The sequence below is a fragment of the Wasmannia auropunctata genome, unplaced genomic scaffold, assembly GCF_000956235.1.
Source record: "Wasmannia auropunctata unplaced genomic scaffold, wasmannia.A_1.0 LD336031.1, whole genome shotgun sequence".
In the NCBI taxonomy this organism is placed as follows: Eukaryota; Metazoa; Arthropoda; class Insecta; order Hymenoptera; family Formicidae; genus Wasmannia; species Wasmannia auropunctata.
In genome coordinates, this window is record NW_012026859.1 from 114,598 (window position 1) to 134,279 (window position 19,682).

Sequence of the window (19,682 nt, forward strand, 5' to 3'; positions counted from 1 at the left end):
GTCGATCGACGTCCGTCCATCCGTCTCGGATCTGTCAATTAAGGGGAATCCGCGAAAGAGAGAGAGAGAGAAAGACCCGAGAGGTGGTGTCGTCCGTTCGATCGCACGGGATGCCATCCCCGCCGTCGCCGTCGTCGTCGCCCGCGTCGTCACCGTCGTCACCGTCGTCGTCGGCGTTACGCTAAAAATATGCGGCAGTGAGAAACGGACGGCGGAGCACACCCGCCTGGTGGCAGAGCGAAGCGCTGCTTGCTCTCGGCTGCGTGTCTCTCCGCTGGTGCCGGACGAGGGGGAGCGTGGGAGCGGGCGGTGGAGGAAGAGGTGCCAGGAGGACCCCGCTCGGCGACGACCAAGGGGGTGATCATCGTGCGACAGCCCACCGACGAAAAGGAGCACCGAGGAAAATGGCGGACCTCGAGGCGGTGCTGGCCGATGTCAGCTACCTGATGGCCATGGAGAAGAGCAAGTGCACGCCAGCCGCCCGTGCCAGCAAGAAGATCGTTCTTCCGGATCCTAGGTACGCACTCCTCATCGCTACGCGATTTCCGGCGGCGTTGCGTGCGGTTCGATACGGAGGAGGAGGAAGAGGAGGAGGAGGAGGAAGAGGAGGAGGAGGCGGCGGTGGCGGCGGACGGCGCGGCGGCGGTCCGTCCATCCGTCCGACCATCCGTCCCATCCGTCCGTCCGTCCGTCCGCACGTCCGCCGGAGAGGACCTCTCCCCGTTTCCTGCCCCTCCCTTCTTCTTCCGCCTATTTCTTCCCTGTTCTTCCTCTCTGCCCATCGTCGACGCGTCGACGTCTCCCCCGCGTCTCCCTTCGCGGCAGCCCGCGCGACAGCGAAGCTCGCTCTCGCGCCGCCAGGAATAAATAATGTTTACAAACAAAACCGCGGTTGACCACTCGCCGAGGATACGACGCGCGCGGTGCCTCGTTCACAGCTGGTTCGCAGCAGGCGTCGAGTAACGCCGAATTCTCGCCCTTTAATGCCTGTAATTCATTTGATAGCTCCGCAGGCTTTCGCGACTCATCCGGAAGATCGTACGGATTCACGCGATCTCGGCAAAGGTGAAGTCCGATTCACGTGCTCGCTGGAGAATCGATCCCCGCTGCCTCAGAACTGAATTAAATCATCCGCCCCGTGACATTTTGACGTTAAAAGTTTTTCCGAGGGAAAGAGAGGAGAGAGAGAGAGAGAGAGAGAGAGAGAGAGAGAGAATGATGGTAATCTACCTCTGATCCCTCACGCGATGATATCGACATTCCATATCAAAGTGTGTGTACAAATATGTAACGCACACACGATATACCAAGCGATATACCCTTGTGTTATACTCGTTAAACTTTTGGTTTACTTTTGAAAGATTAATACACGGGGATAGAATAAATTTCGTTCCCCGTTCTTCTCTCTCTTTCTCTCTCTTGCTCGCGCGAAATCCCCTCCAATTGGTACTTTGCATCGATTATAACTTGCCAATGTTTACACTGTTCGCGTTATTTTCGGTTCGCGAACCGCGGATGTTAACCGTAGCTTTCGGCCTCGTGAAAATAAGTCGACTCGGTAGAGCAGGCTCCGTTTTTGCTGGCGACGTGCCAGGCGAGCGTTTCACGTGCGCGGCCGAAAATGACTAAATAAGGGAAAACTATGTGTGTGTCCGAGGGGCGCGAAGGGCGCCGTATTACTTGATAGTGAAGTCAGCTTTCACGGGTGACCAAGAAGCACGTGCTTTCCCTTCATACATTATTTCCCTTTATTTCCCTCTGTAATCGGATAACGAAATTGTAGAAGCTCGCAAGAATTTAACAAATCGCGAAGCGAAACCGAGGATGAGAACCAGGACACACAACAGAAATGAAAATATACCTTTGGAAATATAAACCAGCTGCTCCGTCTTTCATCGAAACGTTTTCGTCATTCATTTTTCATTCTCTTAATTAATACTTAATTAAAACTTTAATTAAATTTGCAGAGCTTATAATCAAGTCCGGAGTGTGTTCTTAGCGACTTTACGCAGACACGCAATTCGAATTATTAATGATGCTGCTTTTTGAGAATTTTCTTACGGTCCTTCGCAACCGTCAGTTCGATTTATACATCTTCGTTTATATGTGAAATCGTGCGCATCGGCGATGCTCGGCTCTCAGCGGCCAAATTCCTCCAGTGAGGCTCCGTTCATTTACGTAATTAATTTTATGGCTCGGCTGCGCCACGCTCGCTCGCGAAGAGCTAATAGAACCAGTGGGTCGCGTGTCACGAAGTGTCCTTGCGTAAATACACACCGGACACATCCTATTAATACATCCTATCTCCATGCATCCATATATTCTCCACATCGACTGTCCGTATAATTCATTTTTATTATCCTCGACCTCTCGCGCGCGTAATAAAAGGAGCAAAAATGACCGTGGCGGTTCGCTCTCGCAAAATCGCGTGGCTCGCTCCGCTTTATCCATCAAAGTTGCAATCGCGGCGCGGATAATTCTGTCAGTCAATCCCCTCGCGTAATCGGAAAACAGTGCGCCTTGGCGCGCCCGAACTTGGTGCCATGCGAATGAATGGACCGCGTTGAATATCGGATTACATCGCCGCCGTCCGTCAATGGAGTCTTAAAGTCGATCGTCTTGAAACATTTCGATTCGCACGTCGCTCGTTTCGCACGACGATGATGTATGCCTCGCCTTGGCACAAACACAGGAGATTCTCCCGGCGTTGTTCGGTAGCTGCAGAGTAGCTCAGAGGCTCGGGGGAGGGGAGGGGGGTATCGATTATTCGACGCGGGACTATCTCTCTCTCGCGCGAAAGTTCGCTAAACTGTGTTCAGTCAGTATAGCAAAGTTCTCATGTGGAGCGTGGCAGTGGTCGATTCACGAGCGCGCGATTCCTTCACAGCCGTCGGCGCATCGAACGGCACCGACGGTGGCGCGGGGCGGCAGCGGCGACAGCGATTCCGCCGTAATTAATCCGCGTGTAGACATTCTCGGATGGATGCATCCCGTCGAACGTTTCCGCGACGCGTCCCCGTAATCTGTGCACGTCTCGCCACGGTCGTAAGACTTGCGTATTGGTCGTTCCGCGTCGGATTTATATCTTCGCGTTTACGCGAAAGTCGGATCGACGCTTTGATCGCCGATATATAAGCGAGATAACTTTTGCACGACGGGGTAAATGGGAAGTTCTCTCGGCGCTAACGAGTTTTACGTCGCGTAATATCGTGCGCGCGGCGCCGAGGAAAAATTGAGAGTAAAACACGATCCGACACTTTTTTTTTTATTGAATTAAGCCCGCGGCTCCGAGGTTAATTAATAATAAGAATTGCGCGGTTTGTGCTTAATATCGTCTCGCTTAGAGCGTTATAATACAGGGCTGCGTTCAGAAACCTGCATCTATAGATATCATTTTATCCTTGTTTAACTGTGAATAACAAGGACAAAATGATATATCGTGAATTTCTGAACGCAGTCCAGGTCAGCTCGGTGGACGCGCGGGCACGCAATATCGATCCCGTTTCTGCGTTTCGGCTCGATTAATCGTCTTGGTCACCCCTACCCCATGAGCCATTAAATTCGGATTAGCTGGCGAGATGCATTACCCGTTTCCACGGAGCCTCGGCTCCGCGTTTGCATCCAGCTCTGTATAATGTCCGTAATAACCGAGTCGTATAACGTCGCGCTTTACGGATTCGTGTCGCGAACGTACATAGTATAGGTATATAACTCGCGCGCGAACACGATCTGGAAGCGAGATTCCTCCTGGAATCTCCCGCCGCGCGCGTGAGAAACGTATACGCCTCCGATTTTCTAATCAACCTTCGATTATTACGGCTGGATCGGATTCCCTTTTACCATCGCCAATAGGTTCCTTTTTAAAAAATGTCAGAGTGCGCGAGTTGTTTTTAGCTCATTATTTTTGCAACGCCTTTGTGACTTCGCGAACGGTAGGTTTGTATTATTCGTCACGAGGCTCATCGCCGCCGCGCGCGCCAGAACGCGAAAGAAAAGACAGACGGCCCTCGAACGGGGGCGGCATTCGTCCGTGCGCGCGTGCGAACAAATATCGCGCCTCTCGTTTCGACGATCATCGGGCACGATAAGATTTCGATCTCGCAACTTGTCATCCGTTGACATTATCGGCAAGACGAGAAATGTGCGCGCGGTAGGCTCGTCCGGCGGTGTGTGAGTTTGAGCGACCGAATGGGGACACCCGGTGTGCCGGCGCGGTCTTTTTTTCTCAAATAAACTATAACCAGGTCATATGCTTAGCTTACGTAGCGTAGAGTAATCGCTGAGAGGAGAGAGAGAGCTTAGTCGACTAATATTAGACTAAAATTAACCCCGACTAAAAGCGTTGACACTGGTCGAGTATACTCGACTTGTCACACCCGACCCAGTCGACCGTACGTCGACTGTAAATCCGGTATAAGTCATACGCTGTCATCGACGACGTCGCAGCCTCTCCCTCTCGTTCAGCGCCGGCTAATTAAAAGAGGAAAAAAAAATCGCGCGTCCGACGTCGAGATTATTCATGACAGCATTAATGCGCAAGCTGCAGGTATCGCGCAAGCCGTATACCCCTCGCCGCTTCTTCACGGGGCTCGCGCTTCAAGTTAAAAAACGCGTGAACGCGCATCCGGAGATGACGCCGTGGATAACCGTGCCCTTCGAGTGCATTTTCGCGCTCTTGCGAACCACTTGCAGAGGCCGAGATTGCAGCGTGCCCGCGCGTCGCCGCGTAAAATAAGATTCCAAAAGGGGAGAAAACTCCCGGAGCCCGGGAAAGGGAGAGATCGAGAGAGAAAGACTCGGTAAATTATTATTACGAATTCGCGTTCATATAAATCGGCGCGTTCAAGATAGATATGAGAGTTTACGGGATATTCAAGCGTGTGTATATATGAATGCGCAAAATTACGATACAGAAACGCGAGTTATTTAACGGAGAGGATTTCGCGGAAGAGGAGAGAAAAATATGCCCCGTACGATAACGAATATCGCGTAGATTTTCCTGCGAAAACGTGGATATCAAGTCTCGCGAGGGAATCGCCGCTCTCTTTCCACGGCCCTCCCTTTTACTTTCTTTATACGAGCTCATTCTCGGCGCTTTTACGCTTCGACATTTCACGGAGAACTGATGCCCCGCACAGACACCGAGGGACAGTTCGCGCGTTCGTGCGTGCCGTACATCCTTGAACCACAAAGTATAATGCGGTGCGCCGCGCGATACGGCACGTACCGCACCGCCGCTACGTGCGCCGGTCTAATATAGTAGAAGCTTGGAACAACTCAATTTTCGACTTTGATTAACCGCCGCCGTCTTTGCCTCCCCGCGCGAGAGGCCACAGCGCGATCGCGCGCTAACTTATACAGCTCCAGCTTGGTATTCGGTATCCCGCTGGCACGATTCTGATGCGTGCCGGGAGGAGCAATCCGTGGTAAATTTCCTAGCGTATGCTTACAGAAAAAATATACGCGGAATAGCGCGGAGATGCCGGTTACGCGTAGCGTATACAGTGCAAATGTAAACTCTGTCTTCTCCGTATTTCTTTTTTTTTCCCCTTCCTCTCGTCTTTTACTTCCTTCTCTTCTTCTCCCTCGCCTGCGATGAAAAATGTCTGCGGTTTTCACGTGCGATCGGGCGTTTTGCCGCCGCAAAACGAGCGAAAAGTCGACACGGGAATGTCGTGAGAAGAAGGCACGGGTGCGAAACGAAGTACCTTGTTTCGGTCTGCAAATAGTCAAATCATTGCCAGTGTTGACACTCAGCAAAGTTTGCTCTCTATTCTCTGTCTCTTTCTTTCTCTTTTCGATGCGTGCTATTCTTGTTCATTTTCTCCTCCTGTTCGCGTCGTCGACGTTATGGCGCCTCGCAATCTCTCTCTCTCTTCCCCTTTCTTTAATTCTTTTAATTCGCAAAATAGCTTTTCATAAATCTTTGGATTATTACGAGGCGAACCGTAAACGTATTAGTCCGGGAATTATCAGTATATCTCTGTCGCCATATTAATCCTCTGCTTGCTTTCTTATTACAGATTTCTTCCATATATTTTATGTTTAATTATATATATATATATATATATATATATATATATATTCTGTAAATAGAGTTTTATTCGTTAGAGAGTACGGTTCCCTTGTTGAAAGGATTCAAGCACGACGGTATTGGCGTTATCCATCAGTGTCGTCGGACGGGATCGGTTAATCGTTGATTGGCTCAGGTGGGATCGATAAAATACTGGGCCACTCGCTCTTCTCTCGGTATTCAGAACGGATAACTGCCTATCCCGTTTTCACGCGCGGAAGGGAATAACTCCGGGCGAGCATGCGGGAAAAGAAGCTGCAGCGTTCCTATCCGGAAGGACATATATCGGGAGGAAGCTGCGGTCCCGGATGTAATTAAAGGTAGCAATCAACGAGCCGGAGCAAACGCGTCGTCTCCCGCTTAGTCTCGTGCCCTTATAAAAACGTCTGGCTCGATTGTAAAAACGGCTTTTAGGAGGAGTAAATAAACGAGAGTATATATCTCTCGCGCGGGAGAGCTCCGAGCGTTTATTGTGAGCTTTCGTGGCAAATTCTCGCTATAAATCAAGTAATTATGTCCGACACATACGTGCTTTAACCCGTAATGGAGTGACTCCTCTTGGATGCCCGAAGGAGTTTTTTTTTAACTCCTTACGACTCCAGTGGTACTTTCGAACTCCGTATATATACGCTTCTCGTTTTACGTCGTAGTGATAACTTGTATAGGTTGCGCCAGAGTACGTAAACTTTGCAAATAATAACATTTTCAGTATGAAACTCCGTGACACCGCGAACATTTTATTCGTGTCGTTAGCGTAAACGGAACGGAACTTGGAACTCATTAAGGAAAATTACAATAGCAAGTAAACGGTAAATACAAAATAAGTATCATGTGATATCGTGTATAAGCGAATAAATGTATTCTCTGAAATCGAATCGTATTCTCAGTATCTCGCCTTCTCGTAAAAGGCCATTTTTGACAGCCGCACAATTGAAATGCGTGGCGTATATCTTTTCACGTGATGTCGCGCTCGCATTCGCGCACACATAACTGTCGCTGTAAATAGTGGGATACCCCATCCGGCGCTATATATATGCATACATTAATTATCCGCCTTTTATCGGCGCCGCAACGCGCCGTTCAGCCGCCTGAATGGCAGCCGCGAAACCACCCTATTCACGTCGGAAAAAAGGAGATTGCAATCAAACCGTCGAGAAAGGTGGGGAATGGGGGGAGGAAGGGGGCGGCACAGGAGATTGAAGCCCTAGAAAGACTCGTAAGAGTCGCCGGGGTGAATCCGCTTTTTCCGTCGCGGGCCTAAAAGGATACTTGAGAACGGCGCACTCGGGAGCGCTCGTTCGTTAATCCGGAGCCGCTTTTACGGACAAAGTGTAATTTTCCGTCGTCAAATTGCTCGCGGAATGGGCGACGGTCAGAGCAGAGTCGACGCGGAAACGGATAAGTAGCGGGTCGGCTGATGGAAATATCGAAGTCCAAGCACGAGTCTCTCTCTCTCTCTCTCTCTCTCTCTCTCTCTCTCTCTCTCTTCTCTTCTCTTTTTCTTACGCGTTCGCTCGCTCGTACACTTGTTTACACGATTTTAACTGCGTTCACGATTTTAGCCTGAGAGGCAAGCAACTTTGGGAATGATTAATATACCGTGCGACGCGCTTCCGCGCCCGGCTGCAGCCGGATCATGTTATGCAACGCGAGGATAAATGACATTGTCGAATCGAGTCAGCATCGGAGAATATCCTGTCTGTCTTCGTACCGCATCGAGAGTGATTTCTTTCTCTACATAATAAATGGACCTTTCATTCCGGAAACGCGCCGTATACGCGTTTAGAATATAATGTAGTTGAGCGTTAAAGATCACAGTCTCTGCGCGCGTAAAAAGGTCAAACGTCGCCTCCTTAATTTTACGTTGCATGACGCGAGTCGTTTGCAGGCTAGTATTTTCTCGAAACGCGTTTACAACGCGTTGTTTTCCACAACGACGCAAATTTCGACGATAATGAAATTTACGGTCGATCGAATTGCTAGAAGAAAATTTTGGATTCCATTTTTTATTGCAGCGAAGCAAATAAGAATTTATTACAGAAGAAGAGAGTGCTGAAAGTGTAAAAATGTTTGTACACTTTCGACATCCTATACAAACATGTTAATTATAATTACTGAAACAGCGGCCTCAAAGCTATTACGAAGTACAAAGTACAAAGGTACGTTTCACTTTGATTTCTTCTCATAAATAAAATTGAGAAAAGAAACGTCAGCGCAATATATACGAAATGCTTCTCCTGTAATTGACATTGCGGCAAATTAATTTTCTCGACGTCTAGCTACGAAAAAAAATACGGACTGTTTTGATTGATGCACACGCGCGGCAAAGTGCAGCGCGAACGAGCGAGCGAGCGCAGAGCGTTCGCGCGTCTTGGATGTGTACTTTATGGAAATAAGTAAACGGTCGCGAGAGCGTTGCAGCTTGGCTTTACGGCTTTGCTTGGCCGAGCCGCGCGGCCGACTAATGCAACGAGAGAGAGAGGAGAGAGAGAGAGAGAGAGAGAGAGAGAGAGCAGGCAATTCCGTTTCAATAAACTTCTTCTGCCTCCAGCAATGCTTACTACGACGCACGCCGCCGTCGAGGAGGTTTCGGTTTGATTTTTGAGGCGCGAACAGAAATACACGCCAGCGAGCGCGGTTTACGCGGTTTCAGCGCCGCGATTTCGACACAAGTCGAAAGCTGATGATCGGTCGACCTCGGGAACGGCTATGATTGCCGTACAAAATCAAATTGCGTGCGGCTAATCGAGCGAAATCCCTTATCCCCGGCCGTTGTTACGAAAATCCTCCAATTTTCGTAACGCCATTATCGGGATATCTCAACAGTGTCGGTTAGGGCAATGAGATCTGTCTTTATAATCGCGCGATTGCTGAGAAACACTCGATTAAACGCTCGATGAAATGGCTTGACAGATGGATTCTGCGAATCGATTCGAGACATTTAAGATGTCATCGATTGCAATTCTCAGCGGAAAAACTTTTAACGCTTGTTTTGAAATAGTTCCTTACATTCCTTTTTCTTGCAATATATATCATATTCAATCTGCTGCTCTACTGAAAATAGTCTCAAGCTCGTAGTTGATTTTTCCTGTAAAACACTGCGATCAAAGTTTCCCCAAGTTTTAAGTTCCACATGAAACTTTATGCTAACAAGCGAACCTTGCTGTTAAACTGTTAAATTTTGATTTTAATGAAACTTTGTACACTTATAGGTTACGTAAATAGATGAATTTAGAAAATATTAGTTGGTGCTGAAAATTGAAGGGATGAAAATCACCTCTTATATGTAAAGCAGTTAGCAGTTTTCAGTTTTTTTTTTCATTTTATCTCGAAAACTGTTTAAGATATTAAAAAATATTTTATATAAAAGTTTTACAGTAAAATTACCTCTATTTGCGTTAATAGTATTTTTTAAAAATAATTATTTTCAAATATTTTTTAGAAAATAGTTATTTTCAAAAAATATTTGCGTTTAAATGAATAGAGGTAATTTTACCGTACAACTTTTGTATAAAACATTTTTTAATATCTTGAACAGTTTTCAAGATATAATGAAAAAACTGAAATCTGCTTTATATATAAGAGGTGATTTTACAATCAAACCATTTTTGCACCAACTGATATTTTCTAAATTCATCTATTTACGTAATCTATAAAGGTATAAAGTTTCATTAAAATCAGAATTTAACACTTTGCAAGGTTCCCTTGTAAATGTTTTACTGGGCGCCAGTTTTTAGTTAAAAATTTGAATGACGACGGTAAATATAAGAGACGTAAAAGACGGGTCAATCATTTTAAACTGAAATATTTTGATATTTTTGGGAATGGCATTTAATTAGTAACAGGAAAGGTGCCGTTATTTTTATATAAATATTTTTTTCTTGCATTCGAGCAATTCGAATCCATTAATAGATTTTATGGTTCGGGCGGATTTACATAACTGCTGCTCCTGTCTTTTTTGTCCATAATTGTACGACATTGTGCACAATTTCGAATTCATCGCGTCGATCAAGCACGGAACCGAACGGACGGAAATCTACCCATTACTGGATGTACGCGATGTCTGGCGACGCTCCAACCAATCGTTGGAAACACGAATTTATTTTGATCGGTTGCAAAGCTCATTCACCCCCGTTCGATACTCGGTGCTCCACCTACCGGTGGATTAATCCCCCCTTGCCTCCCCTTTTCTCCCCGTCTATCAGAAATCGACCCGAATCAAACTTTACGTCCAACCGCGCCTTTATCCCTGAGCTCCATCACTTAATTGTCATGTTTACCTCCCACACCTCCTCCCCCTCCCCATTCTAGTTTTATATAAGCATTATCGAGACATTTTTAAAATGCCAAGGACCCAGCTGGCTTATTCGCATTCCGCTTCTTTTTATAGCTTCAATTAATTACAGGAAGTGAAACTTCATCGAGACACTTGATACATCGTTATTCTCTCGCGTGTAAAATTGGATAGAAAACGATTCCTGAAATACACACACATTTCGAAAGAGCGTATGCGTTTTTGAAGTCGATGAAGTTTTTCGAAGTTTTCTCTTTCGGCGCGAGAAGACTTTTTTTCATTTTCGTCTCCCTCATTGTTTTCCTTTGTCGGATTCGTCGCCGTGCTCCCGACAATGAGCCGGTATTGGGCCGCGAAATTGGCAGCGAGGATATTAAATCCCGCCAGATTTATGGCAGCGTCTCAGCGAGGAGGATAAGCTATCGCCCTTCGACGGAAGTTCATTGGCCAATGTATACGCCTCGCTGTTTTACCGCCGCGAACAAAAAGAGAGAGACTCGAGAAATTAAAACTTCACACGCTCGCGTGATCCGTTCTCCAATCGTTCGTTATAATAGCTCGAAGGCGATTACACGCTCGCCGTCTCTAAACGTTCCAAAGTTTCTCGAGTAGCCGCCAAGGCTATTTCCGTAATGACACGCGGATAAATCGCGACGTTAATTTAGCGATGAATAATCGCGCGACTATATGAGAAAAATGGAGATTAAGGAATCGGCAGGTGATAATATAAATGATAAAGCGCTTTTGCGTCAACGCGAAATAAAAGTTGATGGGACGGCGAGAAGCGCGTTCAAGAATAAATTTTAATATTTGTTTTGTAAGTAGTCGCTTTGCATAATAACTCCTCGAGGCTTTTTTTTTTTACAATGTTGCGCGATCGCGAAATTAAAAGTCCGCGCCGCCGCGGCTGATCGGTTCGACGACTCCGATTGTACAATTTAGATGTCAGTGCTCTTGGTATCTCTGTGGTGACCAGTCCTCCCTTGAGATACTATTGCGTAAATAAGAAATTCATGGTAGGAACGGCGCGGCGAACTCAATTATTTGTTCGCCAAGTTAGAAAGGCGCCCATCGAGAAGCGAAAAATCGATGTTTACCGACGATATATAAATACGATTAATCATCGATAAAACTGACATAAAAATTACAAAATCTTGCAGTGGATCGAAGTAGACCATTTCGATTATTTCTGATGACAAAGTAATTTCGATGTCAATCATTCGATCATCAGCTGTAGGCTGTTAGAAAAAAATGCGATAGGCGAGCGTGGGTTTATAAAATGCTTCTATTATTATTAGTAAAATTGATTTTTAATTTAAAGATGAGATATTTACATTTTCATCTTTTAGAGCATAACAACTACCTTTTAGAACCGAATAATAAATCGGCCCGAAAGCATAAAGGCGAAATGTATAAAATTCTCAAAAATTATTATAAGATCTCGCTCGATAATCGAAAATATCAATTAATATTAAACCTCTAATGTCATGCGTTAAAGGTAAACGTGAAATATTTTATCCTTTTTCCTTATATTTTCCCCATGTTCTTCCTTATATATTATATATATTTTTTTTTTGTAAGACAGAATTAACCGAGATATCACATTATTTTTTCCTGTGTGTATTTCTTAGTATAGATCGCGCGTGTGAAAATAAATCGTCGCAAGAAATATCACCGTGGAGAAATACACACGCGCACCCCGAGAAACGCGCTCTTGACGCACACGCCCTTTAACGTTATCTCTTCAAGAGTCATCGATTACGTTCTTGTTATCTCCCAGGCACGTCGCTCGCTTTCCAGCGAGTGCCCCTTTTCAATCGCCTGGTCACTCTCGAGCCAGTTTGACTGAAATAGCCGCTACCGAGTGTGCAGGCGATCGGGTTGCGTCGCGCGGTGCATCCATCGCGAAGCAATTGACCGCGATGCTGCGTGATGATACTGGCAGTTTATGATGCCCGATTTGACTCGATACACCGTGACTGAGTCTGACGGTTCTTCTTCTTCTTTTTTTTTTTTCATCATCAGGCATTTGCAAGCACTCGATGCTTATGACGCGTCAGCCCGAGACTCCGGGTTTAAATTAACGTTTCGAATTCTCCGTCAGTCGAACGATTGTCAGATTATCGAGCCTCGTCGCGACTCGTGCGTAGCGTATAGTATCCGGTTCGCGATATTTCGCTGGACCGGTTTTTAAAAGATGCCGCCTGGAGAACAGGAGGAGGCCCGGTCGTCCGCGCGTCGAAAAGTCACACCGTAGCATGTAAAATCTTACGTCACGTGTAAATCAGACGTAGTATCTCCTCGGCTAGTGTAATATTTATGAAGGTTAATTAGTCGTTTCGATATTTCATCCGAATTCGGCAAAAAAGTATATCCTACATATGTATAATAAGAAGAAAGTACGCGCGATTTTAATTATTTACTGACTCTTGCGGCATGTAAAATGAACTCTCTCGTGGCCTAAACGCCCACGTGCTTTCGCGTGTGACACGTACGCGTCGCTGATTATTTGGATAATTGAGGAGGAAAGAGGTGCGCATTTGTACTTTGTCAAATTGGCCATTATCTCTCCGGTATCGGTGGAGGCAGCTTTGTCATTCGAGCCTGTGCGAGCCTGTGCTCTTCATGATCGTGCTGGCGCGCCGGGTCGAGCTGTATCGATGACACGACGAGCTATATATGTATAACGGGCTGTAATTCCGTCGTTTTACATATTGATCAATCTCGTCGTAATGTAGGCGCGGCGGCGGTGACGGGAGATCGGGATTTCGAGTCGTCGAGCACGCTAATATATTCCCCGCGAAACGCGCCGAGCACATTTTCGATAGATTTACGTCGACGGCGACGCTTGATGGAATAACTGATCGGGTTTTGCCGCCGCCCGACCCGGAATCTCTCCGGAAATTTCAGGGATCTCCGCGGATCCCCCCGGGAGTTTTCGAACGAGAAATATCTTTACGCGACTACACACATTCGCTTACAATTTTCCCTACTGCACCTTTTATCGGTCCCTCAGAAAGGAATCCATCTCCCACGTCACCGTAGAGCACGATAAATGCTATTGCTAAATGAGAAAAATCGATCCTTTCTGTTTCAGCGTTCGGAGCGTCATGCACAGATATCTGGAGAAGAATAACGAAGTAAACTTCGACACAATATTTAATCAAATGTTAGGTGAGTAAGCTATCGCTCCGATAATCCGACCTTTTCGTTCGCCACTCTCGCGTAACCTCCTCTCTTTGATGGGATCAAAGACAAAGGGAGATTTAGATTTAGTTCGTAAATTCGCCCAACTCGCCCAATTTAATTGTGCAGCGAGGAAAACCTTCTCTCAACGTGCGTGTTTTTATCTCTCTGTTCTGAGTTTGATCAAATTATATATGTATAGACTTTAGATATCTGTATAAAGTGTCTCTCTCTTTCCCTCTCTTTCTCTCCAAACGACGCAATCACACAAAATGCATGCGTATATATTATTCATATAGATAAACAAATGCGGCTATTGTGCCGATTAATTCTCGCAACTTGTTTCGCGCCGTGAATTCCGGAGATTTATAACGTAACGCGGCAACGTGAGCGTAAATATTCGTCCATGCAAAAAATCATCCCCCCGAGATAATCGACAGTCTCGTTTATGAATTGCTAATTAAGTGTTCCGTCGCTCGTAAAGCATTATTTTGACACGATATTAGATTCGAGCAATTAAATTAAATTGTTATCTCACGAATTAATCATCAGATTGAATAATATACATTCGATTCCTCGCCGTAGAACGAAACGTGTGTGATTTGGTCGCCGGCCTGAGATGACCTGGAAAAACCTGGTCCCTTTGGCGGGACCGCGCCAATTTACACGGACGATTCGTCTCTCTGTCGCCAGTTATTGTTATTCTTTTTTTTTTTGCGAGAGTAGAGAAACGGCGTTAAATGATAGCTGTGACAATTTACTGAAAGTTCGCCGATGTCAAGCAAACTCCACATGTACTTCCAGGTTACCTTTTATTCAAAGACTTCTGCGAGACTGTAGCGGAGGAACCGATTCCGCAACTTAGGTTTTACGAAGAGGTTCGTGTTTTTTAGCCCGCATACACTATATATGTATATATATAGTTAAATTTCAGTAGCGTCGCATATACCGCCCACCGCCGGCACTCGACTGCATAAAAGAATTTTGTATTTGTGCATTTGTAGATCAAGGCGTACGAGAAGCTCGAGTGCCCGGAGGAGAGGAGAAAACTTGCCCGTGAGATCTACGACAATTATATTATGAAAGAGTTACTGTCGCATTCTCACGTGAGTATATATACTGACACGACGTCGAATTCCATTTCTTCCCGTAATATAATATTTGAAAAAGAATTTTCTTCCCCCCCCCCCTCCCCTCCTCTTCCTCTTCTTGTGCATTTGATTTTTTAATGCACATCGACGTGTCTATCTTTTTGCAGGAATATTCGCAAGAGGCGGTATCTCACGTGCACAAGTATCTCATGAAAAATGAAGTCCCAGTTAACTTGTTCGAGGTAGGTCATTGTCTTGTGACCTTATCTATACGCGATTGCGCGTATGCGATCGATATTGTTCGTGACTCAAGAAATTTCTTCCTCCATTTTTTTTATTTTTATTTTTATTTCTCTTTGTTTATAGCCGTACATCGAGGAAATATTTAACCATCTGCGAGGGGAACCGTTTCAGAAATTTCTGGAAAGGTATAAAAAATGACATTCTGACAGTTCGCGAATAAATGAACCTGTAATTTACGACTAAAAGAGAAAAAATTGCGTATGTTTCTAGCGATAAGTACACCCGTTTCTGCCAGTGGAAAAACTTGGAGTTGAATATGCAGGTACAGATGAATTAATACTTTCCCATCTTTCTCTCCTTTCATTTTTCAAGGACGGAATTTTCGTGATTAAATTACCGCGCGTTTTATAACGGAAATTGCAGCTGACGATGAACGACTTCAGCGTGCATCGAATAATAGGCAGGGGCGGCTTCGGCGAGGTGTATGGTTGCCGGAAAGCGGACACCGGCAAGATGTATGCCATGAAATGTCTGGATAAAAAACGCGTTAAAATGAAGCAGGGTGAAACGTTAGCTCTCAACGAGAAGACGATGCTCTCACTAGTTAGCAAGGGGGTAAGGGACTTCTTTTCTCTCTCTCTCTCTCTCTCTCTCTCTCTCTTTCTCTTGTCAAAAACAATGCCTTCGCGTTTAATCAATCGCGGTGACGATGATACGACGTGACATGATAAAGCGTTGTCACTGCAGATGGACTGCCCATTCATAGTGTGCATGACGTATGCGTTTCAAACCGCCGATAAGCTGTGCTTCATATTGGATCTGATGAACGGCGGCGATCTGCATTACCACCTAAACCAGCACGGACTTTTTAACGAGGCGGAAGTGAAGTTTTACGCCGCGGAAATGATCCTCGGCCTGGAGCACATGCACCTCAGGCACATCGTCTACCGTGACCTGAAGCCCGCGAACATACTGCTGGACGAGCACGGTCACATCAGGATATCGGATCTGGGATTGGCAGTCGATTTCTCGAAGAAAAAGCCCCACGCGAGCGTGTACGTATATATACGTAGCTGAAATTCGATCGGACTTTCCGAACGTGTGTAACGCAATACGCTGAACTCTTGATTCTGTAACAGCGGCACACACGGGTACATGGCGCCGGAAGTAGTCTCCAAGAACACCTCGTACGATTCGAGCGCGGACTGGTTTTCCTTCGGTTGCGTGCTGTACAAGCTCTTGACGGGTCACAGTCCATTCAGACGGTTCAACACCAGGGATAAACAGGAGATAGACCGTATGACGCTGACTATGGTGCGTTGGGTGCGTTGCATTAATATTACCGATCGTTTGTTAAAATTGCATTGGATTGGAATAATATATCAAAAGTAAAAATTCACATAAATTTTTTTTGTCGAAATAAATTATATTTTTTGAGAATTGATAGATAATTGTAAATCTCTACAATCTTTGTAAGATTTCCTTCTGAGAAGCAAGGCATAAATTGAATTTTATCCTTTATTTATTAACGAAAAGGCAATTAAAAATTAATTTGTCTTGAGATGTAATTTAGCGCAAAAGAAAAAGATACATGGTTTTTCGCTTCTGACATCACAATCCGATGTACATACGATCGGAATACGTAAAGCGGCGTCTACAATGAGACGTAAGACTCAAAGATTTAAGAAAATTAGCCAATCATAGTTGATTATTCCAAGTCTCATTTTAGACCGCCGCTTGAGGTAATTTTGTGGACATCTTTTGAGAAGTTTGTACACATTAAGAATTGATTTATTATTAACTTTTTAAATCGATCGCAGAACGTCGAAATACCAGAAACGTATTCGCGGGAGATGCAGTCGCTAATAGAAGGTTTGCTACAACGAGACATCAGCAAAAGACTCGGCTGCCGTAGCAGCGGCGCGGAGGAGATAAAGGCGCACCCGTTTTTCAATGGTATCGATTGGCAGCAGGTGTATCTGCTGAAGTACACGCCGCCGTTAATACCGCCGCGCGGCGAGGTCAACGCCGCGGACGCCTTCGACATCGGCTCCTTCGACGAGGAGGACACGAAGGGAATCAAGCTAACGGACGCGGATCAAGAGCTGTACAAAGACTTTACTGTAGTCATCTCCGAAAGATGGCAGGCTGAGGTGGCCGAGACTGTATTCGAGACAATCAATAACGAAGCGGACAAGGTAAGAGATAAATATTTCATCTAATTGCCCATAATAACTTGATTATCGAGTATTTACTAGCATATAAATATTTCGCTTTGTTGTGTCCTCGTAGTTGGAAAATAAGAAGAAGGCGAAACAAAAGCAACGGTTTGATACAGATGAAAAGGGTAAGTGCAGCGCGTATCGTGCGGCTAGAGTTCTAGAATCTGAACGAAATTGTATAATTACAGCGTCGACCATTTATACTTGCAGGTTCGGACTGTATATTACACGGTTATATAAAGAAATTAGGAGGTCCATTCGCGAGCGCGTGGCAGACGCGCTACGCAAAATTATATCCAAATCGGTTAGAGTTACACCCGGAATCAGCGACTAAGCCTGAGCTCGTGTTTCTCGATCAAGTAAGTAAATGTAACCGAATAGAGCTATTGAAGGGGATAAGAAAATGTGATATTTTAAAAATGTCGTATATTTTATCCCATTATTTGACATGTGATATATGATATATTTGACATGTGTGATATATGATATATTTCATGTTTCTCACCTTATTTCGAGAAGGAGGATGACTTATGCGATGTAAAATGTCTTCAGGTCGAGGAAGTAATGGCGGACCTGCAACTCGTAAAAGGGGAACAATGCATCGTGATGCGTACGAAGGACGCGAAAATCGTACTTACAAATGCCGTAAGTGAATTCTCCAGTGTTTCTATTGACAGTACTTTGCGATGCAGCGCAATTAGGGCTCAAATGACTTTAACTGCATAGTTTAACTATATTCAAACAATTCAAAGTAGAAACGTTTGAATTTCAATGTCGGATTATTCGTACGGCGTTAATGAAAGGCATTAATCGGGGCTCTAGCGTAGAGAGCCTCGAAGGATCCGGATTTAAGATTCTCGGGCAGGGAGTTTGAGTCGTTTCGAACTATCTGATCGTTGAAAAGTTATAGCATCAAGTTCCGAGCGCTACTAATAATTGATAATTGATTCACCGTAGGACGAGATAAGCTTGAAAGAATGGGCGCTCTCGTTACGATCGGCACACAAATGCTCAATGGAGATGCTCGGGAATATGGCGAGGAAAGCAGGCAAGATCTACGGGACTGAGCGGGACGCAGTGATCCCAGCGACGCAGCGATCCACGAACGGCAACTAGCCCATTGTCGTCATGTGCGACGTCGCACCGTCATACTCCAGTCCCACTGCCCCGCAGCAGCAACAATTTTTTTTATACTAAATAAATAGTTGATGGAGAGAGCAGCGATGGACGGGAAGGAAGGAACGTGGCAACAGAGCGAGGAAACGTTTCTCTTCGGAATGGCAACGCAGGTAGTGCCTCTTACTTCCGAAAGCTTGCTCTGGACTTTAACGCTACGGCGTTGAAAAAAAAAAAGCGGCTAAATCCCCCTTTTTGGCACACCTCGATCAAACGGAACGTCCCAAAGAAAATTTCGTTATACGGCGGATAGCGCTGCGCTGTGTATTATAGAGACTCTAGCCAAGTAGTGTCGTATCGTGCGTACGTTCTCCCAGGGCCATGAGGATGATGCGCGCGCGCCCACACATATATACACACACACACACACGCACGCATACGCGAAAAAATACATACACACACGCCAACGCGGCTCCTTCTGGTCACTGGCGCGGGCGCGTAGGCATCTCGTTATATTTGTACATTAGTTATATGTGCAACATGTGACGTAGCGACTAGCGACCGACCGAGCGACGAACAAAAATTGAACAGATAACACACGGGAAACACGAACACACACTCACACATACATCCGGTAGTGTATTATTATGACCTAGTACTCTCTACACGATCCCCGTACTCTTATTACTTTCTACGCGTTTCGTCGTACCGCTCGTTTACTTAATTTATTTTTACTAGTGCAGAGAGAACAAGAGAGAGTGACCAGTTTTATATTATCTTTACGATGAAACAAAAGTGACCTATTATTTATTATGTTGTTAAATGCGAGAGAATGAGAGAAAAAAAAAACAAAAAGAAAAAATTCGTTTGTATATTAACCAAAGGTGAATCGAATACCGAATGCATGCAACATATGTACGCTCGAGTGGATATACGCGAGGTCCGCTCCGGCAATAAAATATGCGATGAACGTAGATGAGAAGAGCTTTCTTTTGTCCTGCATCATGTGTCAGTAGATCAACGCTAAAAATCGCAGTAAGTATTTATGATCTCCATTACATTATGTTCTCTGAGCAGATCATAATCTTTACGTAATCGTGATCGAACCATGTGCGAAATTTTAACAAAATGTTCGATTTAGCAGTTGTATGACAAAAGAATTACATATCAATGTCACGAATGAATTGATCCATGGTCCATTTTTTATACCGTAACAATTGAAATTTGGTACAATTATGAAAGGTAGATTTTATTTTGATATAATCATGTTTATTAATTAAATATTAAGTATCCTATAATAGTTTTCATTCGTGATTCACAAACAAATTAATACTCATAATTTATGTACGCGTGTTTGCTTGAAGTATCAAACTATTTAATATTTGCTGCGCACTTTTCGTCGAGCGAGAGAGAGAGAGAGAGAGAGAGAGGAAGAGAAAGAGAGAGATATATATAAA

The 19,682-nt window shown here is 45.0% G+C and overlaps 1 protein-coding gene across 2 annotated transcripts; it reads left to right on the forward strand.

Moving 5' to 3' along the window:
• Positions 1-400: 400 nt before the first annotated feature.
• On the forward strand, positions 401-19,413 carry LOC105452434 (G protein-coupled receptor kinase 1). Of its 2 annotated transcripts, XM_011693514.1 has the most exons (15): positions 401-517; positions 13,465-13,541; positions 14,358-14,431; positions 14,558-14,659; positions 14,812-14,886; positions 15,011-15,072; positions 15,158-15,209; positions 15,311-15,502; positions 15,635-15,942; positions 16,027-16,201; positions 16,708-17,085; positions 17,180-17,234; positions 17,320-17,468; positions 17,662-17,754; positions 18,067-19,413. In XM_011693514.1, the coding sequence occupies exons 1-15, from the start codon at positions 405-407 to the stop codon at positions 18,223-18,225; spliced, it is 2,064 nt and encodes a 687-aa protein (XP_011691816.1). In that variant the 5' UTR covers positions 401-404; the 3' UTR covers positions 18,226-19,413. The 2 variants fall into 2 exon arrangements, with proteins under 2 accessions (XP_011691816.1, XP_011691818.1); XM_011693516.1 differs by lacking the exon at positions 401-517 and having other exon boundaries at positions 13,140-13,541; positions 16,027-16,210.
• Positions 19,414-19,682: the final 269 nt, after the last annotated feature.